The sequence below is a fragment of the Notothenia coriiceps genome, unplaced genomic scaffold (assembly GCF_000735185.1).
Source record: "Notothenia coriiceps isolate Sejong01 unplaced genomic scaffold, NC01 NC01_scaffold00022988, whole genome shotgun sequence".
Classification (NCBI taxonomy): Eukaryota; Metazoa; Chordata; class Actinopteri; order Perciformes; family Nototheniidae; genus Notothenia; species Notothenia coriiceps.
In genome coordinates, this window is record NW_011355689.1 from 3118 (window position 1) to 13543 (window position 10426).

Sequence of the window (10426 nt, forward strand, 5' to 3'; positions counted from 1 at the left end):
TAAAGATTTAAACCCAAATTTATTTTATGTTTGAGGGAATAAGGGACTGTAGTGTTAAGGGATAACACTACAGTTCCTATACCATACCATTCTCACATTTATCTGGTAATTAATCACACAGTTAGACTTAGCAAAAAGGGCATTTTTGGGTAGTGAAAACCCTTGTTTAGCTACATCTGAAGCATAACTTCCCATGCACAATCATTAGAAAATTAGCGGCTGTAAACATTGACTTTGGAAAGTTATTATTTCATGTAATTCATGTGTTCATTCAGAGGAAACTTTGAACATGCCTGAAGAAGGAACCTACTGAACATGCTCAATCGGCCTAAAAATGCAGAAGAAGGAATTCTTAAGACTTTTCAACCGTGTGCACCGAAGAAGCACATTTCATAGGAATGAATGTTTTTCCATCTAAGTGAAACAGCTTGCCTGACTAATAATAACAAAATCAACTGCAACTCCAGAGCAAACTTATCAACACATGTTAAAGTTTATAGTAACATTAGCCTTATTTGGACCAGGCAGATATCAGAATGAATGTTCTTACCAAAGTCGCAAAAGAGCATATTTTCCACAACTATGCCTTTAAGAACTCCAGTTTGTGATGCTGCCCTGCTCAAAGGAACACGAAGCAATGCATTAACAGTGATATATTGTGCACCAACCTTTTCGTAGTATTTTATCTCGTAGTCGAGGATAATGCCGTTGGGTCTCTCTGGCCGTTGCCAAGACAGGGAGACGCTGTTTCGAGACGTCTTCTCCTTTCTGATCACTGTCACCGGGGAGGGAGCTGGGTGGTAGACAAGGACACACACAGACAGGAAGAAAGAAAGAGAGAGAGTGAGTGAGGTTCAGTGGAAGTTCAGTCCCCCGGTGTTGCATCCTGGCAATTGTCTATGGTTCCTGTTAGCCTAATTCAGTTTGCTGCCCAGTGGGGCCGCATTAAAGGCTGAGGCCTGGAGATGGTGGGTGGGACGAGACCATGTACACTAATGCAAACACTGGCTGGTAAACACACACACACACACGCACACGCACACGCACACACACACACACACACACACACACACACACACACACACACACACACACACACACACACACACACACACACACACACACACACACACACAAACAGTGAATAATTGGTCAAAGAAATATGATATTGAGATCAGTCACATTCAGTAGCCCTCTGCGAGAGTGATGCGAGAGATAGTGCTTAGGTCACATGATTCAGCTTTATCTCATCAAAACAAACATTATCCATTTTAATAATTAAATCAAATGTTGAGTTTTATGTTGTGTTCAATACTGCTAGTGGCAGCAGAAGACTGTCAGTGATGTTGTTGTCTCTTCTGTTTTGGGCATGAAAGGACTTTAAAACTAGTTTCTTTTCACATGGAATATTTATTTTTAGACAGTCGATTGCTGTATAACTCAAGCAAGTATGAAGTGATGGATTGGATGTTTTTAAATGTTTTCATTCCGGGAGGAATCACTTGGAAATATCATTAAAATGAAGAAAAGCAATGCTATGCTTGTCTATCACAGTAAGTATGTGGATCTGATGAGGATATCAAAGTCCTTTTCAATCATTTAGTTCCTGCTCGTACTGCGTAACTTAAGATGAAGTACACTGGTGTGTCCTTTAGTGTTTATTGTTGCGTAGAATGTTTTGTGTGCATTTCTCAAAAACGCGTTTTATTTTGAAATACTTTTCCAAGTCCTGTCCCTTTTGGTAAGACGCACTTACTGATATTCCTCACCCATCCTCACCATGCATTGCCTGGGGGAGTTCAGATGGTCTCAATCTAGTAATTCAGCACGTCTCTATCAAGCCCTGCATCCCTCCCTCATTCTCTCTCTCTCTCTTCACTCCCTTTCTCATTTCCCTTTTTTACTGCTCTCTAATTGCCAGGCAGCTCCAGGGCCAGCTCGGCATCTGAGGCATCGACTTTTAATTTTATTAGACCACAGGAAAAAACATGTTTGTCTTTGAAATGTTCGAGCCTTTCTTGATTGTGATTATATGGCTGTGGAGTGTGCGTCTGTGTACTCACGCTTATTTCCGCGGGAAGTTATTTTTTCTCCTGTAATGAATCCAGATGGGAAGAATCTGTTTCTATACCCCCTGCTCCTCCTCTCATCCCCTCCCTCTCGTTGATACGGGGTGAGGCTGTGCTTTTTATTGGCTCTGTGGTTTATGGTGGTAATGATTTACTGTGTCTGGGCCGCTTGGAGGCAGCTTGGACTTCCTCTCCTCCTCCTTTTCCTTCTCCTTGCTTCCCTCTCTCTTTCTATCGCTCCCTCTGCATGTCTATCGCAGAGCACTTCATTTGCTGTCACTCTCGGTTTCAGTCCGTGGTATAACCGTAAAACTGATACAGCAAACCAAGCCCATAACGGCCTTAAAAAGTGGCCATCAGTATCATTCAGCTGTGATGCAAGGGACACAACGCAGCTGGTTGAAGCACATCTATGAATTGTCTACAACACTTGCGGACCATTGGGAGTGGATTATTGGCAGTAACATAGAACTCAATGTAAAGCGAAGCTATCCAATGAAACAGCTTTGCTATCTATCTCTTCTTGTTTTCTGTTTGCTTGTTATCTTTTTATTTGTGCATCTCCATTTTCTTATGAAACCATTTTGGTGCACATTCTCTTGGACTGCACAGCTGTTGATCTTTACCACCTTGAAACGTCATCTTATTGATCATCAAATCGGATGAAGTATTGACACATTGTTTCGCAAAATGTAAGTATGATCACCTAAAAGCAAGCGTCCTGTATGCGCATGCATCTTTTTCTTGTTAGACCCCCTTGGCGAAGTGCAGCCACTTTTTTAAACTGTTGATATTACACTTCTCTAAATGTAGATCACACACTCTTTATTTCATGACAGAGTGTAGGGCAAAGGATGTGGAAGGTGCTACCTGACAGCACCTTGACAGCACAGCCAGGACAGACAGTACCTTCCCAGGGACACACTTAATCCAGCTTTTAACAGCATTGGCATCTGTACGTCTATGTGTGTGTGTGTGTGTGTGTGTGTGTGTGTGTGTGTGTGTGTGTGTGTGTGTGTGTGTGTGTGTGTGTGTGTGTGTGTGTGTGTGTATGTGTGTGTGTTTATGTGAGAGAAAGTGTACGCTGACGGGTGGGGCTGGCGCACTGACATATCTAATCCTTGTAAACTCTCAGGGCTGATGGAGAGTGTGCAGCTGCAGGCGGATATATTGGTTGGAGAGGGCTGTGTGTGTGTGTGTGTGTGTGTGTGTGTGTGTGTGTGTGTGTGTGTGTGTGTGTGTGTGTGTGTGTGTGTGTGTGTGTGTGTGTGTGTGTGTGTGTGTGTGTGTGTGTGTGTGGAGAACGTGGGTATGGTGGTAAAGTGTGTCTGCTAGATCTATGATACGCAAAGACGGGGATTCATCTTATATTGTGATCGTTTTAACATTAAAGATGGTTTTCAATGTTCAGAGCACACACTGCCCTCTTAGTGTTGATAAGCCCTCTTCTAATGTAATATATATGCCGATCACAAGAAGAAACCCCTTGAGTTACCATGCAAATTATAACGTCTACTAATAAAAGACTCCAAAGCTTTGCTACACCTTTTTTCCTTTTAACCCTTTGGGGTACAGTCATTTGACAGGGTGTGTCCTGGTGTAAAAGGGGTGTAACAGCAGTGTAATATTGGTGTTACATGGATGTAATATGTGTCTAAAAACAGGGAATTATGGGTGTTATAACAGTATAACATGGGTTTAACATGGGTATGCCATGGGTGTACCATGGGTATAATAAGTGTGTAACAGTGGTGTAATTACGGTAAAAAGGGCTGTAATCGGGATGTATCAATGTGTAATATGGATGTAATAACAGTTTAAAATGGGTCATTATGGCTGAAATAATGGTGTAACATGGGTGTAATATGGGAGTAATACGGGTGTAATTACAGTTTAATAGTTCTGTAATATGGATGTTTTAATGTATAATAAAGGTGTAATGTAGAGAAAACCAATGTTAGGTTAAATTAGTATTATTTAAAATCTGCATTTCCCTTTCCCCTCATAGCAACATACAATTTGAGTCCTGACTAATATTCAGGCTTGACATGTGCACGTACTGTACGTGAACAAGCACACAATCTATATTTACCTCTCATCGCTGCCCTGTCACTTTAAAGAGGTCATGTCTGGACCTTGTCATGTCTAATACAGTCAAGGTTTGTCAACAGAGAGCAAACACTGCCTATATCTGTCTGTGTATGTATTGTGTTCACACACAACCTTTCACATTTGCATATTCATCACCCTGACATGTGTCTTCCTTGGGGAGTTTACTCATGTATGATCTACCCTTACAGTGCGTGTACATATGTGTTTGCACACTCTTCACACTCTATGCTAAATTGATTGCAGAAATAATAAAGTTCTAAGTCTTGCCTTGATTTGGACAAATGTGTCTTGCCTCACTGATATTGTAAATCAAAGCAGCTCTAGTATCATGAAATAAAGCAGATTCAAGGAGTTTCCATGTCTAAATGTAAAAGAAAACAAACAATAGTCTTGAATCCCGATACTTCTCGACATAGCTGCTTTGACCACTAGGTTTAAATTCATAGCTCTTGCCATCTGCCTATCATCAAAAAAGTTATATAGTGCCTGACCTCGCTGTATGACAACCAAGGAGAGCAACTCCCAAGTGCTAAACCGCCTCCCAAGGTTTGGAAGTAGAAACAAAATGCCCCACAAGAAGAAGAAAACAGCAGGCTGGGTTTGGAAAGGGACAGGTAGAAATAAAGATCCTGTTCTAGATGGAGAGAGAGATAATGATTGAGAGGAAATCCAAAACAAAATGCTAACCTGCTGACACAGAAATATTACCCAACACAAAGGCAAACTGTAAGAGAACAGTGAGGGATCGGGAAAAGGATAAATGGATGCAGTACAGCCAGTCCTTTGCGCATTCCTTGATCGAGTTAGAGATTTCTGAGGTTTGGCGCTTTCTACTGCAACTAGATTTGTTTTACTCTTGGAATTTCAAAACACCACTTCCATTTGACCTCATATTCGTCTAAGGACTGGATGTGTGGAGAGATATTTGTATTAAAGATTGATGGGACCCAACCGTTAAGTTAGGAGTTACTGTTAAATGGATGAGAATGTCTTTTTTGGATGAAGGAAGATATATAATCCTGGTTGTTAAACTAGAGAATAGTGGTCTGGGATCGCCTTGTAAATGTCCAGGGCTGATGGTTGGAGTGCATGTGTTTGGAGCAAATGGACTTCGGGAAGTGTACTGTAATATATGATACAAGTATTAAGAGGGAGAAAGGGCATAGTTTAGAGAAAGAAACATGTATAATATCCATGTGTTAGATACGTTTTTTTTTTAGTTATACATTTGTGGTTTTACAATCAGTGATATTTTAAATAAACAGTGATGTTTCTTCATGCATTAAGACCACACAGCCCTCTATAAACCTAGTGTCTGGACTCTTATGGTGTAAACCCTGAAACTTAAACCTCTTGAACTGAAATTAAAGCCAGACTAAATGTTGCAAGTTTGAGATTTTCATCTAAAAAGGTTTTTGCTTGATGAGCCATTCAGATTCAGTGGTTGGTTCACCTCAAACAGAGGTAATTTGGAGAAAAAAGCTGAGATTTGATCATTTGTGCTCTAAAAAGATTGCTTTAGACTAAAGTATATCTATCTGATTTTCTGAGTGTATGCCTTCATCCATGTATCCATCTGTTGTGACATCTCACCAGCTTGGTTGGTGGTGATGGTGACAGCGGCGTACTGTCTCATCTTGGGTGCCAGCGATGACACCCCGCTCAACGCTTCAATCTCAAAGGTGTAGTTGGTGTGGGCTAACAGGTCGCCCACCGTCACCGTGGTGTTGTGGAGGCCCGCGGCTCTGGGCAGGAAGTGAACATTGCTCCGGCACGGCTCACAGCGCAGGTTGCCGCCGTTACTGCCGTTAGAAGCCACCCCCCGGCAGCGCTTGCAGAGGACATTGAAGGTGATGTCCCTGCGGCCGCCGGCGTCCTCCGGCCAGCTCCAGTCCAGGATGACCGAAGTCTCGTTGATGGAGGAGATGACATTTCGAGGAGCTGAAGGGGGTCCTGGTAGACATTGAAAAGAAAGAGAGGAGGTGGGAAAAGGAGGATGATGTCATTAAGGGATGAAAGAAACGTTTGGTTTGGATAGAAAAATAAGGTAGAAAGCAAGGTAATTAGTAGAAAAGGAAAGAGAAGAAAGCAAATAACGTTGAGGTGGAAAATAGTGCCAACTTCAAACAGAAGTATGACATTAGATGGAATAAGATTTAAAGGTCACCAATTATGCAAAATCCACTTGTTCATGTATTTTATACATCAACATGTGTCCCCTCTGTGTAAAGAGATTATGAAAGTTTCAGGAAAAAAGATTCTCTCTATTTTTGTCCTGATCCATTTATATAAAAACCTGTCTGAAAATGAGCTGATCAGATTTTGGCCACTTTGTGATGTTATAACGATTTTTTGGCTTGAGTAACCATTAGCCAATCACCAACCAAGTTAACCCCCCCCCTCCTTATCACCTGAATCTCCTCCTAGAGCACCATTGTGTTCTTTCTAACGAAATATCTCTCAGAGGGGCGTGGGGAGGGGCTCCTTATTTTTCATCTAAAGTAACAGACAGAGAATCAGCACTTTTGAAGCAGGGCTGAAACAGAGGGGATTATGGGCAATGCTGCAATGCATGATCTGTTGGGTATTTGGAGCCAAACACTTCAGAGACATGTTTTGTATATATCTGAGACCTATAATATATTGATGAAAAAGACTATAATAGGGGAGCTTTAACAGCAAAGTCATCTGTTGTGTTGTTCAATGTAGCTTACTAAAAACAAGGGATTATATAAAAAAATAGACATTCCTCTAAAAAGGTTTGCTGTTTTTTTCCAGGAAGTGAGTTTTCCAGGAAGAAACTGGCCATGTAAATGGGTCTTTAGAGTGCAAAGGAAGTGTACCTACTTGGAGATCTTTACTGAAGAAAATTGCAATAAATGCTGCACAATGTATTCTCAACCTCTGTTATTGTAGTTTAATTATACGGTGATATCATGGTTGAGTGAATATGAGTGTGTGTGTGTATGCATCTGTTTTCCTCTTTTTCGTTCAGTAAAAGAAGAAAATGGCATGACACAGCCTCTTCGATAGAAAAACAGACTGTCAAACTCTGACATATAAAAGACTGACATATAAAAGTAAAAACGTCTTATTACAAACAGATCCCTTTTGAATGTTTCCAGATTTGTATATCAAAGCTATGGCTGTAATTACATGGAGAACAAAACAAAACTGCCAAGTTACTCTGTTGAGAAGTTGCAGTAGGAGAGGAGGGAAATGGGCTTAGTGGATTGTGCCTTGAGATAAAACGCTTTGTTTGGTTTGTTTGATTCGACAAGAAATTACTTCACTCTCAAACTATGCATAGCTCCTGTCTCCTGGTAATCTGCATTAGAGTCTGTAATTGTGTTGTACAAGAGAGAAATCAGAAGAAAATATACCAACATCAGAAAATACGTAAGGGTATTTGAAATTCTCTCAGAACTAAATTGAGCATTTCTTAAGAAGTCATGTCAGCATGACTCATTTCTGCAGCTCCTGGACTGATTGATCTGCCCTAAGCAGGTTTCTTATTGAAAAAGCTTAATAAAATGAGTTAAATACACAAATAGGTCATACTGGAGGAGCAATCTAAGTATTGGCTATTGCATTTTTGGATACCAGTTTCATTTATATAGCAAATCAACACGATGTATGATTATGAATAGTTTTAGAACTATAAAGCTTTTTCTTAAGCCTCACCAAAATCACCAAATCTTTAGAGTAGTAAGTCCTGTTTCTATATTTAAACACAATTTAATGAGGCACATTTGATTAAAAGTTCAACAGGCAGCGTATCTCATAATACATGTGAAATCTTTCTCAACTATTGACCATCAGAACAAACAATCAAGGGAATTCTCGCAATAATCACAAATGAATTGTTCAGATAAACCATTAAAAACTATTAATCCTTCCACTAACAGAGAGAAAACAACTAATTATTGCACCCAACTGTATGTATATGTCACCCTACTTTGTGTATTGGTAATCATGAGATGATATTTTCTTTGCTAAACTAACACTAACCCTGACAGTCCTCTGGCTCACCGACACAGCTAACTCTCCTGACCACATCAAACTCTTGGCCCTGTAATGCATACAAGGTATACCTGCACAGGCATGCACATGTACACATGCAGCCAATCATACACTAATTCCGAAAAGTCAAAATAATACATCGAGATTAACATGTGACATGAGTTACGGAGCGTAAAACCAGAGGATGTGTGCGTAATCTCCAATCCCTCACAAAGACACTTGTGTTTTGGTAATTCTCTTTAGGCCCATTCCAGCCTCTGGAGGTGACTTGAAAAAAGGGATTTCCCTGAGTTTGTTCACAAGTTACATTGTTGGTGATGCTCAGACAGGAAGACCAGCACATTTTTGTTTAAAATTGAAGGAGGTGCTCTGGGACGGAGGGGGTGTATTGATGCATTTTTAATTGGTGGAACTGAATTCTTGGGAGTACTATACCTTATACACTGCTGCAACAGCTGTTTCATAAGTGTCCCATGTTGAATACAGCAGAAAATACCATACGGATTCAAGTGTGTTTTTCTTCATTGTTCGTCATAAGAGTTTAGTTCTCTTACTTCCTGCCAACATTTTCAGTTTTCCAGAGTCAGTTCTAAACAACCTCTATCCCACCGCTAACAGTATAATCATGATCATTATCTCCTAAGAACTTATCTATTCATTTGCAGGCCCCACGTCACTCAATCTGTCCCAATGAGGTGGAATTTGCCTAGTTGACAAGATGGCGTCGAGATAATCACAACAGGGACATGCCGTGACTGCCTTTCTAATTAGGAGTCTGTCTGTCTCAGGGCGTCCATTTGCATGTTGTACTGTCCTCCACACGGTGCAAGCACTTCTTCTTCTTCCTAGCCCGTTTAGTAACGGATATCTCCACAACCTGACATCAGGGAATGCAGTGATTTATCGTTTTACAGGGAATGCTTTTTGGAAAGCTTGCTGCAGGAGGCATCTGCAGTCCATTTGCATCAGAGGAGGACACAAGAGAATCATGTAGAGAGCTGTAAAGGTGATCAAATGTTCTTGAGCAATCATGGCTTTGGTGACCTTTAAATAAATAAGGAATGTTCTTGGTCTGTTTGTAATATATTTTACTGGTGAATAGGGAATCTTCAATTGGATTATCTGTACAATTCCAACTATAAATGAAATCCCACTGAGTAGAACAATACCCTGAAAACACTGTTAGGCTCTTTCCATCAGAACCAGTAGAAGCTTCTGGATTCAATTTGCACATTAAATGCATAAACGCAATATCGTTTTTCATGAGATATCTTCTTTCTTGTCCATCCAGTGCCATTCCCATTATTATTGTTGTCATTTTTAATGTCTATTTTGTCATAAACACAACATCTATACTCTGTCTGTTCATCCTAACAGATGGATCCCTCCTCTCCCTGAGGTTTCTTCAAAAAAAAATTCCATTAATTGTGTTTTTTTGGGAGGGACTTTTCTTTTTCCCCTGCAAGGGTCCAAGAACAGATGGTGTCACATGCTGTATGAGACAAATGTGTAATTTGTAATGTTGGGGTATATAAATAAATTTGATTTGGACAGAAACGTTATTTTGCAAAGTGTGAAAATAATCTAAAACACAATGACAGCCAAATGAATGGGTTTCAGCATCTCTTAAAGGCGATGTGAATATATGATTCATATAGCATGTGATATGGGCTATGAGAAAATCCTCCCATATCACATTGGAGGGCTCCTCTGGTCTCTGGGCTATCTCATAGAAAAAGTACACGAGTATCTGCAGAAAGGGAGGAACCTGCACTGTATCAGGATGTCACTGACCCCTCATCAGATGGTTCCAAATGCTGCTGAAATTATAACTTTAATATGAAGGCACACTTACGGGTACAGGCCATGGATGCAGGGTCTCCCTCGGCACGGAAGTAGTTTTTCTCACAGCCACAGTGCAGCGACCCCTCGTGGTGAGAGAAACTATGAGGCGGACACTTGGAACACTCCATATTTCCAAGATTCGATTTGTAGAAGCCCGCCCTGCACACTGGACACAAAAGAACACAGACATATGCATGAGTGTCATGCTGAAGCAGCACATCGATACCTTTTTAATAGCCACCTTCTTTCCCCCTGGAGCACCTACAACAAGTAAGAAGTGAAAGATAGGGGTTATTTAATGCACTCTCACACACACACACACACACACACACACACACACACACACACACACACACACACACACACACACACACACA

The 10426-nt window shown here is 40.7% G+C and overlaps 1 protein-coding gene across 1 annotated transcript in view; it reads right to left on the reverse strand.

Annotated features, from left to right (window-relative positions):
• Positions 1–668: 668 nt before the first annotated feature.
• The window catches only part of LOC104954199 (ephrin type-A receptor 3), a gene marked incomplete at its 3' end in the record, with an annotated part of 62710 nt that continues 52952 nt past the window's right edge, over positions 669–10426 (reverse strand). Inside the window, exons 4-6 of the mRNA XM_010781275.1 lie at positions 10060–10215; positions 5775–6134; positions 669–793 (exon numbers count right to left, since the gene is read on the reverse strand). Coding sequence (XP_010779577.1) covers positions 669–793; positions 5775–6134; positions 10060–10215 — 641 coding nt within the window. The remainder of the gene's footprint in view (positions 794–5774; positions 6135–10059; positions 10216–10426) is intronic.